This window comes from Fistularia commersonii, chromosome 29, assembly GCF_037954325.1.
Source record: "Fistularia commersonii isolate RoL2024-O1a breed Wild chromosome 29, RoL_Fcom_v1.0, whole genome shotgun sequence".
NCBI classification, from domain to species: domain Eukaryota; kingdom Metazoa; phylum Chordata; class Actinopteri; order Syngnathiformes; family Fistulariidae; genus Fistularia; species Fistularia commersonii.
Window position 1 is genome coordinate 5,435,346 of NC_141312.1, and position 17,767 is coordinate 5,453,112.

The window sequence follows — 17,767 nt, forward strand, 5'->3', positions numbered from 1 at the left end:
CGGCCGCAATTCGTATTTACATAAGGGTTAAATGGTGTCTTCAAAATGCTTCCTGACGGAGCGCTATGTAAGAGTGTTATAACTTCCTGAGTATAGACCCAAATTATAAATCTAATAAAAAAAAAAAAAGATTTGCTGACGTTGAATAAATTGTCGGAACATGCCATTTTGAGGAAGATTTCCCATATGGTCTAGCGGTTAGGATTCCTGGTTTTCACCCAGGCGGCCCGGGTTCGACTCCCGGTATGGGAACACAATTTTGCTTCATATTCTTAAAAGAAAAATAAATCATTGCTATTATTTCTTTGTTATAACTGTTTCCTACGTCCAGGTTCAGACCAACACAAAACTGGACATATACACGTCATTTTCTCTTAGGCTTCTCTAGTTTATATGTGTTTCTATTGGTCCAGGTAAGAGGTTGATGAATTATTTTTTTTAAAAGGATTTTATTTTGTTCATCCATTTTTTTTTTGCTAATAAAATTAACAGCCCAGGAGGTATCTGATTACATAAAAAAAGATATATATAAATATGTGAATCATCTCCTTATCAGACTGAAAATAATTTGAAATACAGCCAGGTCCAACTCAACAATAATCATTAAATCTAAACCATCAACATTTGTCATTGAAAGTGCGGGCAAAACACCACCAGTTCATGAAACTGCCAACATTTACAGTATTTATTAAATGATGCAAAAACTATCATCATGTCAAACAGTTTGATAAAGTCAGAACAGAGCAAAAACAAAAAAAAAACATAACCAAAACGTGTAAAGGGGGTGGATTCACTCAACCCAGTAATCCTATCTCGTCTACAAAGTGCCAAACTCACAGAAATCTGTCACCTACGGACATAAAACCTCACGAATGCTATCAAACGTAGAAAAACATAAATTACTCTTAATAAAAAAAATGCAGCGATGGTATGATGAGCCCTGACTAATGGCCGAAAACCAATAAGTAGTTTTGAATTTAACACGAGTCCACGCGTCCTCAACTAGGAGCTCACCGACCGCATCCCCTCTGCAGCTTAAAAGGGAAGGCCCAGCCCGCAGAGGACCTCCATTTCCATGTCGGTCGGCTGCTGAGCCACCGCCTGCGAGAAAAATTCCTCCAGGAAGCTCTCGGTGCAGGGCGCGTCCAGGGCGGGCGCCGCCGGCTGCGCGCTGCCGACGGCCGGGGCCCCGCCGCCTTGTCTGTCGGCGGTGCCTTCCAAAAAGCCGGAGCTGTCCGGCGACAGGTTGCTGGCGGTCGTCGCCGGCGAGAGCAAGTCTAAGAGCAGTTCGTCGCAGTTGCTGCCTTCGAAAGTGCTGGAGGTGACGGTGGAGGGGGACCACAGGTCGGTGCTGTCCGGTTTGGACTCGGCCCCCCCCAGGTGACCGAGCAGTTTGTTCAGCTTGGCGAGTTTCTTCTTCTTCGCCTTCAGTTTCTTCAGAAGCTTGTACCTGAGGGCGTCCGTGTCGCTGAGACCCGCGGGGGCTTTGGAAGACGGGCGGCCGCGTTTGCTCGACGCGGATATTTCAGCCAAGGCCTTCGCTCTGGCCGTGGGAAGCGTAGTGAGAGATGCGGGCGGAGCGGCCTGGAACGCCTTCAGCTTGTCACCCGTGCACGCGGGCGAAAGGGGTTCGGTGGTTCTCTTCACACCGAAGGCGTCGTACCTCTCCGCGGCTTTCAGAGGGAGGCCCTCGCTGTCCTCGATCCTGATCTGGGGTTTGGGGAAGAGCGCCGCCGGAGCCTGCGGCCTCCTCGTCAAGTGGGGCGTTGACTGGCTTGTAGGGAGGGGCTTGTTTTGCGCGAGGCGGGCGGGTTCGGGTTGAGGAACGGGACTCTTGACTTGAGTGTGCGGGTGTTTGCTGAGCATGAACGACCAGCGGGCGTACGGGTTACTGCCCGGGGGCCGGCCGGCAGACCCGGGCCGGGTTGTGGACTCGAGGGACGTCCGTTGTGTGTTTTCCACGGGCGTGCCCTCCTGAGCAGCGGCGGCTTTGGCCTGCTGCGGACGTGATTTCTTTGCGGCCTGCTCCCCGCTCCCTGTTCGGTCGCTCCTTCTGCGGCCGCTGCCGTTGGCCACCGGCGTGGGATCTCTGGCCTCCGTAGTGGGCGAGTGCGAAGAGGAGGGCAGCTCCGGAGGGGCCGGAGATGTTCCGTTGCCCGACGGGGCGCAGTGATGATTGACTTCTCCATTCCGGCCGGATTGAACTGGAGCCGGCGGTTCCGGCGGCACGGCAGAATCTCCTGGTACTTCTACTAGCGTGAGTGTGATTATGTCGTCACGGGAGAGGCCCTCGAAGGTGTTGAGCAGAGTCGTGGAGCCGATCGACGTGTCGAGCCCGTTTGCGGCGGCGGCGGCGTCCGCGCCGGAGAGCGCGCTCACAATGTCCGACTGATCGAGGGCCCAGGGCATCGGTTCGTCCGATACGTCGTGTAGGCCGACATCCTCTTCCGCCTTGGACAGGGCGCAGCGAGCTGGCGCGCTGGAGGGAGAACAGGCGGGCTCCCGGTCCTCCTCCGCCTCCCAGAAGACCACGTGCATCTCCTCGCCAGGCACCGCGAGCGTCCGATGGGTCGTGCAGACGGGGTGTTGCAAGTCGTCGAACTCCGTCCACGAGTCTGTAATTTAAAAACGGGCGCAGAAACTTAAACGGACGAGAAAGATAAACATATCGGCATCTGCGTGTGCTTAATGATAAGAAAAAGTCAGCGGGAGCCATCACTTAAGCTGTAACGGCTGGATTACATCACTGATACGTATAAAAAAACCTTTTATCCAATAAAGAGTATCACTGAGACTAAAAAGGTGAAATAGAAGTGTTAAATTATGCTATGCTGCCATAGGCCTACGCCGCTGAGCGATCCCCCCCCCCCCCACACTCTACTTATCCTGTCTGCGCTCCCTTCGTCACTGCATGGTAGTAACCTCAGATCTTCCCCCGAGTCCCCGGGCTCACATTTCGGAGGTTCCCAGGGGGCGTAGTTTGATCTAACGCAGAGTCTCACCAGGTGCCTGCCATTGTTACTTTCAGTTACGAATATCATGGCTATTTTTGTATCACGTCAGCGATCACCATGTAACTGTTAGCGCTACTGTTGTTCTTATTAAGAGATCATTTGCGGCTGTGCCCCCCCCATCTCGATGGCTGTATCGCTCTCTCCTCTACCCCAACATATCCAGATAGAAGGCCGCCCCCATAATGGGCTCGGATCCGCTCAAGGTTTCTCGATGGCGAGAGGCTTTTTTTTTTCCCTCAACGCCACTGTCGCGCGATCGAGACCCGCCCCGATTTGGAAAGTGTCAGGAGACAAATGTGCTGTGATTCGAGGTGATAAACCTGTGCACCAAAGTACATTTGGAATGACACCAAAGCTGGGGATGCATCTTCATCACTGGCTTTTTCTTTTAAAAGAACTGCATGAATTGTTTGTTTTCCTTTGTTTAAGTGGTTCATCATTCATTCAGTGGATATATTCACCGTAATAAAAAAAAAAAAAAAAAATCGTCTTCCAGATTCCTGAAAATGAAAAGTCATTTGAAATTTGATTTTTCAATAAAACCTTCTTTCCGCATCAAGCGAGAACGATAAGTGGCCGGGTAGGATCTCACACGCCGAGACGTGGTAGACGCAAGTTAAGAAAACCTCAGCCGCCACCGAGGCACCGATTTATTCAACTCGGGACGGAAAATGAATCTCCCCTACGTGGAGATTAGAATCTCAAAATGCATGAACCGAACAACAAGAGTTGATTCAATTTTTAAGGGGTTCAAAATCTTCAACGTAACCAACCGGGTGCGTATGTGTGTGTGTTTATATATACTGAATGAAGCTCAACTGAATTAAAACTTGATATATATGTGTATATAAGTGTATGTGTGTGTGTGTGTGTGTGTGTGTGTGTGTGTGTGTGTGCGGGTATATATATATATATATCTATATATATATATATATATATATATAGATGTATATAGATAAATAAAGGATTGAGATTTATATACATACTACTCAAAAAAATAAAGGGAACACTTGAACAACACATTGTAACTCCAAGTCAATCACACTTCTGTGAAATCATAGTGTTCACTCTGGAAGCAACACAGATTCATTTTGACTTGTTTTAAGGACATTACATCAAAGTTGGATCAGCCTGGAGTTTGTTTTTACACTTTAATTTTGAGTGTGATTCCTAATCAGACCTCCACGGGTTGATACAATTGATTTCCATTGATCATTTTTGTGTGATTTTGTTGTCACCACATTCAACTGTGTAAAGAGCAAAGTATTTCATAAGAATATTTCATTCATTTAGATCTAGGATGTGTTTTTTAAGTGTTCCCTTTATTTTTTTAAGCAGTGTATATATATATATATATATATATATATATATATATATATATATATATATATATAAACTTAATATATATGTGTATAAGTATATATGTGTGTGTGTGTGTGTGTATATATATGTACACACACACACACACACACACACACACACACACACACATATACTTATACACATATGTATCAAGTTTTAATTCAATCGAGCTTCATTTAGTCCTATGAAGGTGACAATTCCTTTGCAAACCAAACATCCCCTGCTGGCTAATAAATTGTCCAACTGTGCACTTGATCAAGCAGACACGCCTTATCATGCGATGACGTATTAGCATGCCGACGTCTCATGATTTACCATCGGGCTGACGGATCCAAGCGACAAAGTGCTCGAGCCTCTGTTTGTACTGTATGACGGCCGTGACGGAGTGGCGTGTCCCCTGGAAGTCGAAGGAGTAGGACTTCACGTCATTGCTCGGGAGGCCCTGCACGAAGTGCAAGGCAAACACCGGCGAGACTCTGCGGACACACAAAGATAAAGTCTGGTGAACCACTGGACCTGAGCGAGACTGCTGAATAACTCATCTGATTTCTAGAAAAGTAACTGTTTTATAGTCAAAATAATTGGGAAAAAAAAACAGAAAAAACAAACGCAAACGAGTAGCTTCGTTAGTAATTTAATCGTAAGATCCAGGGTAGAAATGTTGTAATGTCAACATATCTCATCACATGAATTTGAGGATTTGGCAGAAATATGGACTTTACTTGCGACGAGAACTAAACAGCTGACGTTTAGCGACCAATCAATTACTCGCCGGTCTGTGAAAATGCTGATGTTGCGGAAAAAATATATAATACAAACACATTTCCACCAGGATCACGGGCCTAAATGGTCGCGGGGTATCGAACTCACTGTCATAAACGGTGAAGAACCCGGGAGATATTCGCATTCCCCACCGCTGCTTTGTGATTTTAGCCAATTCAATATTTGATTTACGTCAGAGCTCTATTCGAAAGCACAGACCTGACTGAGCATTGGATGGTTAATTCAATTTGATATCTGCTGGTTTTAAGTAGCATCTCTGCACCATAAATGCATTCTGGTAAAGTATGAGCATGATGTTTAATTCTTATACACAACACAGGCTTTGCATACAGCTAATAAAGTTTAGTATTCTGACAATCTTCCTTCCGTGCTACCGTATCGACGTTTGTAACAACGGTTCTGCGCTTCACGTAAGGGTCTTTAATGAGTCAGATGGAGAGTGACACTTGGGTGGGCACGAACACACACACACACACACACGCGAACAAACACTCAGACAGACACACACACACGGACGCACACACACACACTCTTTTGTCTGGACCATAGCAAGGGGTGGGACACAGAGACCATCGCCGATTTCAATCTACATTGCTCATTCATAAAGTTAAGTGTGATGATGGAGAACCCCCCGCCCCCCCAATATGGCTGTAATTTAGCAATCTGGGCATTAAAAGTACAATTTCACACAGGTAGTTGTGAGTTACTCTTTTTTCTTTCCTTTTTTTTTTTTAACTTTCATATTGAAGGGAAGACTCCAGTCACGCGTGGCTTCGGCAGAGTGTACATGCTGGGAGGGGCGTGCGTTGTTAGGGAGCAACGGATTTGAAACAATGCATCGCATCCCACTGATTCAAAAGAAGAAAAAGCCCCCCAACTTGCATCGCAATGGCTAATAAAGTTTACGATGCACGGAGCTTTAACTGGGAATTCTAAAATACAGTTACCACGACATCACAATGTTATATTGTGTGTTTGTATACATGCTAATTATGCCCGGTTTTGCATAGATATACAAATTATATATCCATGCTCAGACACACAGGCTAAAATGAAAACCTGCCGATCAAAGCTACACCCCTCGTTGGTTCATCATTGGCTTTAGGGACTAACAAACAGCTTTTCCCAAGGTTTAACCCGTCTGCTTTTGTGGTGGTGGCCTGATAGGACAAAATTACAAGCCACTGCATTCCACTTGTGGATATATTCAGTTGTAAAACTTCTTAAGGTCTTACGCCGATCGTCGTAGAAATTCCAAACGGGTTACTCGTGTAGAATTCGTTTTAAAGCGAAACTACAACCAGACACTTTCTTTCAAAAACAGCCACAAAAAAAAAAAAAAAAAACTTTAATAGATGGGATTCTTACTTGTGAAGCACCATGGACCTCGTCTGGGTCTTTGAGCGGCAGATGCTGCACGGTGCGCAGTGGCTGGCACGGAGCGGGTGCCAGTCGGGAGCGAGGTTTGTGAAAGTGGGGAGAGTTTTCACGACCCTGAGGAAAAAAACAAGACAAAACAGATGCATTTACGTTTGGCACAAACTACAAGCAGCTGCCACTCACACTGTGAGATGGAAATGGGCATCTTAATTTCTGCTGGTTTAAATAAACAAAAAAAAAATAAAAAAAAATTAATGATTACGATAATTATTGTGGAGTCGGGCCAAATTTAAGACTTCAATAGATTTGAACAAGACATAAGATTTTGATATTGGGTAAAACTAGGAGAGGCGGTTTTTTCAAAGAGGGAACTGCCTCTGAAAAAATGTTATATATTTTTGTTAATTCTGGTTTCCAGTGAGGTTTTATGAATGTTGGCATCCACGGAGGTGCATTGCTGCAACCATCAGGTTCCATTTTTCTGGTCCCTGCAGTCAAAGTCAAGTTGTTTGACTGTTACTAGGATATTTCTTCAAGCTTATTACTCCGCAGTCAAAGTTGCACTAAAGGTAATCTTTCAAACTTGTAGCCTGGAAAAAAAAAAACTCTTTAATTGTTCATATCCCGACTGTTGACATAAATAAATTCTTCCACAGGTGGCATTCTGTCATCACAGCCTGTGTCTTACATGTTTCCTGCATGCTAAAAGAATCACCGCCATTGTTTTAACCTTAGCCCATTGACAATTTCCTGAACCGTAGAAACCACAGTACCAAGTCTTCTATCACCTGTCGTTCTTTTGTGTTTTGTCCTTTATTTCTTTTAACTCCTACTTTGCTCCGGAATGGAAACCCGTGCCCCCCCGTTCACCCGTTTTCCAACCGCTTCTGTTGCTCGGCATGTACCTTTTTTCCACTGACTCTGGCCTAAGCGACCGCTTCTTTTGCTAATTTGTCTGCTCCGTCAAGTGAAGATACAATGTACGACCGAATGAATGGGATCTATTTACCTGGTCATCTGAAAACAATAATTCACAAAGGAGACTTTGATGGCCCCCTGGATGTGCCGTCTTTATACTCATGGGTACAGAAACAGTCTCTACTGATTAGTATCTGTTCACTCTATTCTGATGGTATAAAGACGGCAAACAACGCGGCTGCAAACACACTCAGACGCCCCTTTGCTTAACAACGTCTGATACTGTGAGACACGTCGCTTGGGATTTTTACCGGAAAATTCTTCCATCCCACTAGCAAAACCAAATGCAATTTTTATATGCATTACCTTGATCCAAACATTACACATTAACAAGTAACTCAAATTCTTTAAAAAAAACAAAAAAAACATCTAAACATGGTTGGTTGATGACCAGATCGTATGATTAAATCTTTTGAGGTTGATAAGAACCTATCTGGTGAGGGATGGGGGTGGTGGTTTTTTTTTCAACACAAGCTGCCACATAAACGCAAACGGCGATTCGTCCTGTGTCTTCACAGCGTCCCCATCTTGGCCGGTGTTTTATCATGCAACATCCCCCCCCCGTGACGTCCAGCGTACTGCAAACGGGCAAAGACACGAGAAAGACATTACAGTTCCCTATGCACCCCGTGACCTGTCATCCGAGTTCGGCCCGAGTTGAGCTTACAGCCCCTCCTGCGACATAAGAGAATCCGCTTTCACGGTGCCACGGCAACCGCCCTTTCTAATAGCATGACTCCACCCAAACCCCCCTCTGTGATATCACATCCCTTTTGTGACATAGTGAGGGCACTAATGTAACATCACATCAGTGACACACACACACACACCCATTCCACCCCTATGCATCAACCTTTACACACCCGCCCACCACTGTGCTTGGTGAGATCACCTTCCCATTCGTGTTCCCCCGCCTCTCATGGAGCAAACCCTGTATGACAACATACGGGGGGACCATGCCGCCTGCCACATCACGCCTCATTCCAGCATTTAACGGAATAACAGTAAACTGTTTATAGATCTGTAACGGTGGCTTACGGGGAAACGGGCTTCAGTTGCTGACCCCTGCCGTCAGGAGTTCAACAACGGAGCATCCGATGGTGTGTTTGCGGCCGATTGGTCGGCCGTTTCCGTGCCGTTCCCGTGCCGTTCCCCCGAAAGGGCCAACTTCGGGCAATGTATTACTTTTGAAATCAGTGAGAGCGTCCATACGGGGGGGGGCATCTGGTTCTGCTTCATGACGCGCTGTTTTCGATTGAGGGGAAAACGGTCACTCCTGTGTACGTTCCGGCACATTCCTGAACGCCCTTTCAAATTAGAGGAGACACGCCGGGTAAAAAGGAGCGGTCGAAAATAGGGCGGGGGGCATGGCACGGAGAACGGTTTAAGTGGTGGCAGCGATGGGATAATAATAAAGGAATCTGCATTTAGTCCGGGCCAGAGCAGGGATAATGTGAAACAGAGTTGGATGCAAAGAACATATAATGATGAGCAGACACAATAATCCTAACAGAACACGTTGCGTTGAATCATCGGACGGGTCGTTGCGACCAGCGTAATGAAACGGTGAGACGAATTTCCACAGTAGGAAATATATATGGACGTGGAGACTGCGCTGCGGCGAAGGGAATAACTCCCTTCTTTTTAAGGGAAAGCTTTAAGGACACAGTTTGAAACCTTTTGAGGGGTGAGTTAGAAGAGAAACGGCGAGGTTGTGGGGATGTTACTCCCAAGACGCCAGAAAGCATGAGGAGCGGATGGGATCATTACAATGATTGTGACAGTAAGATGCCATTAAAATTGCTGGAACCACTTCAAAATGTCCATAATGGACTTTGCGTTCACCGGCCTCTGATACTCCAGACGGATCTGGATCAGATTTTTCTCCATCAAACACGAAATAAAAGAAAACCTCTGACGGACTGATGAATGTCAATAATTTAAGCAGATCGATTGCCAAAGCGTATAGCCATTTGAGCATGGATAAAAACTAAATTCTTGACTCATTGTTGTATACCTCATTCATCTCCAAAAGGAAACTGTGTTTGGTTTCTATGACAAACAATATGTATTTAAATATACTGTCACTTTGGTGAAATGTGTTGAAATTCTGTCAAAAGACTCGGGAGTCTGATGTGTGTGAAGGGCAATGCGTATTGTGAACATTGTGAACACCCACACTTCACGTGAAAATGCTCTGCACTGGCTGCAAGTGAAATCCCATTGAAAGGTGGCTTGAAAGAGTGGCTCCGCCCAAGAATCCTTCCGGAGCAAAAGTGGCATGGCGAACACCGGCGTTTCTTTCTGACCTGAAAAGGCACAGACACACAGGCACAAATTCAAGCGCATCGTCACGCGCGCGGCAAGGAGCTCGCTGGACGACGAAGCCGACAATAATTTGCGGTCCGCTCAGCTCTTCCTAGCCTAATGAACAGATTACTGTAGTGTAATAGAATCGGCTCGCATAAATTTGGCTTAATATTCATGCGGTCTCACGTGAATGGACAGCGGGGCCCTGGGATCACTGTCTGAAAAGCCTTCGCTCAAACACCTCAGAGCTCACACTAGCTTTGCAGAATTTACATACTGGTTCTAATCTAGCGGTAGCATCCCATCGAGGCCGGTGGCTTCAGACATGCGGCTGAAAATGCTCTTAATATATTCCGTCGACATTATTTTTTGCCCGGCTGTTTGTCAGTTTTCACATGAGTATTCACTCTGTTCTTTATATCAACACGCAGGGCACTGCAAATACCGAGAAGAAAGGTAAATGGATATGTACATAATATTGACAGTACAGTTCGGCACTTGACGCCGCCTCTCTGATCTCCGCCCGGTCCATTGCGGGTTCAACGCACGAATGAGTGTCAATTTAAGTGGACAAATGTTGGACTGGAGAATTTCACACTCTCTGCTGCGGGCTATTCGATAGACGGATGAGTCTTACCCAGACGGCAATGGAGCTGCGGCTTCAGGAGTTCAAAGATTGACATCCTGAGGCACTGCAGGTCTGCGTTTGCCTTTTGCAGCGCGTGATTCGGTACCTGAACAGAGCCATCTAGGGAAAGAGAAAGGGACACCTTAGATAAAGAAACTGCAAACAAAGTCACACGGACGAGTCATAACCATAATCCCAATTACATTCTCAACTATTAGAGACATTAGAGTATTAGAGTATTAGAGTCAATGTAATCTGCAGCTCTCTTTGTTGGCATTAGTACTTTTTGGGAACCCTTAAATAAAAAATGATGGTCAAATAACGTGGGGTATCCGGACTCGGGCTGTAGGTGTCCTGAATGCGAGTGCGATTCCGAGTCCAGTCAGGTCTGACTCACATCCATGTCCTGGAATTGTGTACTACATCACAACTTGGAATGCACATTGTGTTCATTTTGGGTTGGAAGAATTTACCTCATAACATTCAAAAATGATATTCATTTCAGGTCTTTGCATAATGCATATAATAGCTTTGGTTTTTTTTTTCTTTTACACTCACAATTCTTCTTTTTTTTTGCCTCGAACTTCTTAAATTCTACGTTAAATAGAATCGGGTCATTGTACATTTTTCACACCACTTTAATATTAAAACAAATACGAGACAGGTACACAGAGTTTTTGCCACTAGATGTCAAACTTCACACATCAGTTGTTCTGGGTGTTACTCCGGGCAGACACTGGTTGGGATTCTGCTGAGGGGCTCTGTAAATGTACTTTTTTTTTCTTCTTTGATAGCTTCACCAAACTCCGACAGTGGGGGCGGGGGGTTAAACATAGACAGTGCAGGCTAACTCATTTTGTGGGGTTGGAAAATGTACAGTTGAGAAGGCAGAATATTCCGTTTGCGTTGTACCCAATAGACATAAACGATCCCCTTTGGTCACTTCTATCTTTTTCCGCAGGTGATCACTGCCTCTGTGCTTCCAAACTCGCATTGCAGCGGTAAAAATTTTGATTAAATTATGTTAAAAAAATAATTTGAAAAAATAAATCAGGGTTTCGGTGGTGCTGAACACCATACAGGTAACTGAGAACAGTGTTTATAGGAATACTAGGAAATAAAGTATCTCCTGGTACAGACTGGGGGTCATGATAGGTGGAAAAATATTCAAGCCTATTATCAGAGAATTTGTTTTGCTATATCTATGTTGCCATATCTACAAGACTATGACAAATTCAACATCAGATAATCCAAATAGTGCTTATGAAATTGGTCACAGATAATGTTCAGCCTGATAACTGAAACTTTGTTGACCTGATGTCTTAAAGATTTCAGAAACAGTAAAAATGTGTAAGAAACTCCCCCCAAAAAACATTTATCCACCGCCTTTACTGAGCAAAATGATTCTTACGAAACTCTGATCTTCATGTTCTGAAATCTATGTGACTCACTTTCATCAAGACTGGACATCAGACTGAACTGGTAAAGCAAACAAAGCCTGTTTAAAACTGCTGCACAAGCCATTTCCCCAGGGAGACAGACAAGCGTGTTTTTTTGTTCTTTTAGATGTAAAATGTACATTTTCAAAATTTGGCAGAGAGCATGAAAAGGTGCCACTTGCTTTTCTTGTAAAAGCCGTAGCGATAAATCAAATTTTTCTAAGTCGGGAAGGATCTTGATCTGTAGTATTCAGGTAAAATCATTTTTAATTCGACAACTGTTTGTACATTCTGTTAAAAGTGTAGCATCCCCATGAAGTCTGAGTCCGACACAAAGAGACAGGGCAGAGGCTGAAGCCGCCTTGCACCATCTTTATGAAAAACGCCCAATGATTGCATGGTATTAATACTTGGAAGGTGCTTTTTTTCTTTCTAAACAACAAGTTTGAGGTCAGGTTCTCCTCAACGTTTCTTGCTGCAGAAAGGTAATGTTTCCGTCATTGCTGCTGCCAAGTTCTAGTTAGGGGACTGGTTTGTGTAATTTAAGTGTAAGGATGTGCACACCAAGACATTGTAATGTTTAAACACCTGCTGCATCACGACCTGGCACCAGTCATACTAGTTATACAGAGAATATGGCTTTTCTACTTTAGGTAGGAAACACACTTTCATTGTATTTAGAACCATGGATGCCAACTGATACCTTTAGACATCATGTTTGCCCCTTGAGGAAAGAGTAAACTGTCTCTTTAGTTTCGAATAAAACAGACAATTAAATCACAAAAACATTGTGTATATATATACACATCTAAAATTAATGTCTGGCAGTAACAATGTGTTTCTATGGGCTGTCAAGGGCTGAAACTAGCATTAAAAAACTGAGAAGTGCTGAAGAACCGTGCTCAGGAAAAGCACCATCAAATTAAACCTGCAGCATTACCAGTGGCAAACACTTGGAAAACTAGTGCTTTGTTACTCATGCCAACAGACACTGTGTTGCCGATCTCTCAGCATGCAGCTCAACAATCAACCGCCTATCAACACAAGTTACTGGAAAAATCAGGGGGATCTATGCCGCCTTAATTAATGAAACGTACATACTAAGTTTTTTTTAACACATGGGATCAACTCGATATAAACTGTATTCTTCTCTCGCCTACGGACACGTCTAAATTTTTTAAATTGTTTAAAAAGAAGTTAGCCCCCGTGGAACATCCCGGAGAAAGACCCAAGTCTATACCTGCCGCTTGAAAATGCCCCAAGATGTTTGGTTTCAAACCGGTACTATACTAAAGCACTTAGTAGAGACTCGGGCCCAGGTTGGCAAATATTATTATAATAAAGTAAGATGAACAAATGAAGGGTAATTTACAGTCCTTATCTTCAGTGCAGTGTTTCTAGACAGTGTATTTACATTCGGTTGTGGGTAAAAAAACCACGGTTCCTAGCGAAAAGACCCCCGGTGCCTGAGGCTCTCAGAACTCGCGCCTGCACCCCTCATGTGAAAGGGAGAAGCTGTTGAGACTTGCAGAGGAGGTAGAATGGATAGTGCTGAAAACACTTAATGCTACAAGGGTTGAAGTTTTGTAAAATCAATCATGCAAAATCACCAAATGTCAACATACACACCATTTCCGTAAATCACGGCTTGGATGTGAGCAACCCTTTGGCTTCTGAGGGTTTTCAAATGCAATACTACAAAATGATCACAACAAAATCATGTAAAAGACTTCTTTGACTCACCCTTTCCAGTCTCCTGATGGACTTGGATTTCGGCACAAATATTTTCATATTCTCTTATCAGATTCCAGACGGGCGGATTCTGGGGCTCCTCGTTCGGCTTGCACCTTTTCAAACTCTTGCAATTGACAAAAGCGACAAGCAGGGAATCCAGCCAACACAAGTTATGGCTGTTCTTCCAGAAAAGTGGACCGGGCAGAGTTACGTGCGCCACTGACTTTGGAGCTGAGGCAGAATTCTCTGGTTTCTTTTCCTGAACACTATCCTCTTCTTGGGGCGATTTCCCTTCTGGTGGCTCTGTGAGTGGGCCCTCCCCGTTGCTAACCTGTGAATCTTTTGGACAGAGGCTGTCCAGGTCAATCGCTCGTGGACTTTTGGTATTAACTTGCTCTTCACTTTCCGGTTCCGATGGAGGCTTTGTTTTTTTCCCATCTTTGTTCTCCAAAGGAACCAAGCTTTCCAATACATTTTCCAAGGGTTGGCTGACCAGAGGGAAGAGGCACTGTTTTGGAAAGATATGAAAAGTTTAAAAAAAAAAAAAAAAAGGGAAAAAAAAAAACCTTGGCAAAAAAATGAAACAAATGCAATGGAATCGGATTTGGCTGGGACAAACCTGTGGATTAGTACAGAGAGTAATTGACTCCTGGAGGTTAATGCGGTAAGACCGCAGGGCAAACACCAAGCCTTTTGAAGTGCACCAGGGACAATGTTCCAGTGCAGCAGCTCGTTCATGAACCTTAGGGGGGGAAAGAATAAGTTATTCATAATACTTTTAAACTTCAGATGCATCAATATGATTAATAATTCAGTTTCTTGAACCACTTTCAAAAGGTTCTTCATCTGTACCATTACATGTCCATATCAGTATGGATCGAAACATTTCGCCTTTTACTAAAGATTTCCGTTTGTCTTTTTTCTTCCATAGCACCAGTTTGATTTGTACTGCCCATTCACAGTATTTTTCAAATTCAGCTTTGCGCAAGTGACAACAGTGAAAAGAAAGCAAGAGCTCTACTGACTTTTCCCAAATACCCCACCAGTGGAGAGGCCAACGCCCCCAAACCAGTGTTTTCACCAGTCATGGGCAAACCACCGTTTCTTCTCTGGTCCACAGCTGCCCGCTGCCATTCAAAACATATGACCATGTCACCGCAACCTGGCTCACCTCTGTGGGAGCTGAGAAGAGAAACACAGCGATGAATCAAACAATGCATTTGAGTGATCACTCAAATGCATTGCACTGCACACTTGTCAATATTTGAGGCATACCTACATTGAATCAATTCAATACATTATATCGCTTATGGATGATGAAAAATTGTACTCACACTTATATCCACTCTTTTTTTGAGAATTAGGACTGGCCAAATATTAGAACCAACTCTAAGGATGACTTTAACCATAAAAAAAAGACTGCTTCACAAATATTATCCTTTGGTGACAGGGTTCAATTTGAATGGTATAATTGTAAGTGTTTAATTATAGTGCTGTAATTACTAGCTAACATTGAACTGTGTTTACAAGAACACAAGTGGGACCACTGGGCCAATTTGACCTTTTATCCAAGCGTGCTGGGATCTAAAACTTGGCCAATGAGAAAACATATGAAAGACATTTTACTAAAACGTGTGGACGGTGCATGTACACATTGACACGTAAGTTATGCCACCTTTTCGTATGTATACACAAGCTTATACGATATTTTTTAGCAAAAACGTCACAGCGATACATAGTAAATTTACAAAAATCCTTAACTTTCGAATGGGCTAATAGCTTAGCCTTTACCATGAAAGGAATACATACTGTTCTCTGACAAGCCACCATGCTGCAACTAGGACGTGCCGCGTCCGGCACTTAGCCGTCTGATGCTAACATGCTACCCTACAATCGGGACACAATATTATGAAGCACCGGGAAAATTTACGACTTTCTCACTGTATTATAATTGAACTTACCGAAATAAAATCTAAATCGGGGTTGATTTTGAGATACTGAGCACACATCGATTCCATTTACAGAGGGATTCCATGTGCGCCGCGCCGCCAATTTCGTGCAGGAAACGTTCTTGTTCCGCTCGCCGGTTGTTGTGCAGCAGCCTTTGTCGTCCCCGTTTGTCTGACGAAACATGGTTCCGCCAGGAACTACTCTCACACGGCGGACCCACTAAATGTCCCCAACGCGGTCATGTTAACGTAGTGTGTGCTACATTATCCGCCTGGTAAACATCTGTCAAATAACACTCGCAATACGTTTTTGTTTTTAGTCTCGATGGCTGCAGGTGATACCTTTCCTGCCTTTACAAAAAGCCTTCTACATTTTAGAGGTTGTGTAAAAACTGTACTGATCTTGTGATTGATCAAAGTTGAAAGTACATAAAATTATTAACAGATTCAAGATCTCGATTTTCTTTTGGTCTATTAATTTGTTTACGGTCTGTTTATAGCAAAATACTTAACCAGAAATACATTGGATTTAGTTTATCTGTATAATTAATGGTCTTGTCAATTGTTTTACTTTTAATTTTGCAATTTTGTAAACCCACGATGCATGGGCTTGAGTAAAGAGGTTGAGATGATTGGATGGGGTTGGGGAGGGGGGAGGTCACTCACTTCCTTATATTGATTAAATACAACTCAGTTGTGGTTTCTTTTGCGCTTGAAATCCCCAACAGCCTCACACATACACACACCCAGACGGCCATCCAAACATGCCTCCTTTTTACACCACTGAATCCCGCCTCCTGCATGTGCCCTCCTCCCTTAAGCCCCTCCTGCGTGAGCCGTTCTCCTGTCCTCTATTTTTCCTCTGATGACAAAATGAATTTGCATATTTTTCCCAGGGAGCACTCATTAGAATGCATAAACCGGCCGCCTCCTCGCCTCATGAGCAGGCTATAGCTTTCTGCCATGGCATCTCCTGATGCAAAATGAGACACAGACAGCCAGCATCACAAGCAAACATGTGGCCTGAGTCTGGGTTGTGATTGGCATTTGGAATCAGTTCATCCTTCCCATTCTTAATTCAAGGATAAGAATAAACTCTCCGTCAGCCATTTTTCTTTGTTTCTATACCAGGAGCGATGGGTAAGTAAATTTCTAGAAGCCTAGCTTCATGAGGGGTGAATAGAAACTCATATTTTTTGTAGATGTGATCATTTCGACAACAGCAGGTTAAATGTAAACATCATTGATCTGTCTGATTATTGTGACGTCATTGAATATCCATGCAATACTAGGAAGTTCCAAATTTAGGACAATTTCATAGCATGAAATCATAGTTATTCAGAGACTACTCAGCCTGTCAGTTTTATTTTTGAAATCTGTAAGGCCCAATGGTGGCGCTAAAGCGTCGGCCTTTAAGTCAGAAAGTAAGTTCCATCACAGAGGAATCTGAATGGAGCTATACGATTTGCAAAAAGGTTACAAATCAATGTTAAAACTACAAGTTTTTTAAAACATACTGTAAAGGAATTTTTTAGCGCTGACTATTTAAAGTAGCAGGATGCCATAAAGCCACTGCTCCTCCGCATTGAGAGGTGCCAGATGAGGTTGCTCGGGCAACGTGGTCTGGATGCCTCCTGGGCACCCCCCCTGGGGAGGTGTTCAGGGCACATCCCATCGGGAGGACGGCCTGGGGAAAGACCAGGGACACGCTGGAGGGACTATGTCTCTCAACTGGCCTGGGAATGCCTCACGATTCCATCGCAATAGCTGGACAAAGTGGCCGGAGAGGGATTTCCGGGCCCCTCTACTTCAACTGCTGCCTCAGAGCAAACTGACCATAAGCGGAGGAAAATAGATGAGCCACAGAGCACAGTTCATCTGAAATAACTATGGGTGATGGTGGCATTAATGATTAGGGCTTCTCTCAATCTAAAATTAACCCATCAGTTTTAAGTAGAAAAATATGGTATAAACAAATATGGATAAACACTGCAAAAGAGGGGTTTCCAATCATTTCATCCACCTGCCCTAACTGCTCCAACTAAATACAATAGAGGCAAGTGCCATTTCCTGGATAGGGCTGCAGTAAAAAGTATAAAAATTGCAAACACATGTGCACTGTGCACACACACACACACACACACACACACACACACACATCAATTTTATTTACATACACACACACACACA

The 17,767-nt window shown here is 44.0% G+C and overlaps 1 protein-coding gene and 1 non-coding gene across 4 annotated transcripts; one reads left to right on the forward strand and one right to left on the reverse strand.

Annotated features, from left to right (window-relative positions):
- Positions 1-180: 180 nt before the first annotated feature.
- On the forward strand, positions 181-252 carry trnae-uuc (transfer RNA glutamic acid (anticodon UUC)). Its single transcript has one exon. It is a non-coding gene; the product is annotated as a tRNA-Glu (tRNA).
- Positions 253-667: 415 nt separating this feature from the next.
- Positions 668-15,715, reverse strand: uspl1 (ubiquitin specific peptidase like 1). 3 transcript variants are annotated; one of them, XM_086177006.1, is made up of 10 exons: positions 15,590-15,709; positions 15,438-15,515; positions 14,654-14,810; positions 14,248-14,370; positions 13,638-14,136; positions 10,465-10,575; positions 9,697-9,826; positions 6,528-6,653; positions 4,692-4,852; positions 668-2,615 (listed from the first exon to the last, which is right to left on the reverse strand). In XM_086177006.1, the coding sequence occupies exons 3-10, from the start codon at positions 14,777-14,779 to the stop codon at positions 1,036-1,038; spliced, it is 2,856 nt and encodes a 951-aa protein (XP_086033132.1). In that variant the 5' UTR covers positions 14,780-14,810; positions 15,438-15,515; positions 15,590-15,709; the 3' UTR covers positions 668-1,035. The 3 variants fall into 3 exon arrangements, with proteins under 3 accessions (XP_086033132.1, XP_086033133.1, XP_086033131.1); XM_086177007.1 differs by lacking the exon at positions 15,438-15,515 and having other exon boundaries at positions 15,590-15,715; XM_086177005.1 differs by lacking the exons at positions 15,438-15,515; positions 15,590-15,709 and having other exon boundaries at positions 14,654-15,393.
- Positions 15,716-17,767: the final 2,052 nt, after the last annotated feature.

What these genes read in the sequence shown, in the direction of transcription:
- uspl1 (XM_086177005.1), bottom strand. Translation starts at nt 14,848, where the DNA reads ATGCATTGTTTGATTCATCGCTGTGTTTCTCTTCTCAGCTCCCACAGA. An exon ending in CTCTCTGTACTAATCCACAG is followed by an intron (nt 14,137 to 14,247) that starts GTTTGTCCCAGC and finishes TTTCCAAAACAG; the next exon opens with TGCCTCTTCCCTCTGGTCAG. An exon ending in AGGTCCATGGTGCTTCACAA is followed by an intron (nt 4,853 to 6,527) that starts GTAAGAATCCCA and finishes GTGTGTCCGCAG; the next exon opens with AGTCTCGCCGGTGTTTGCCT.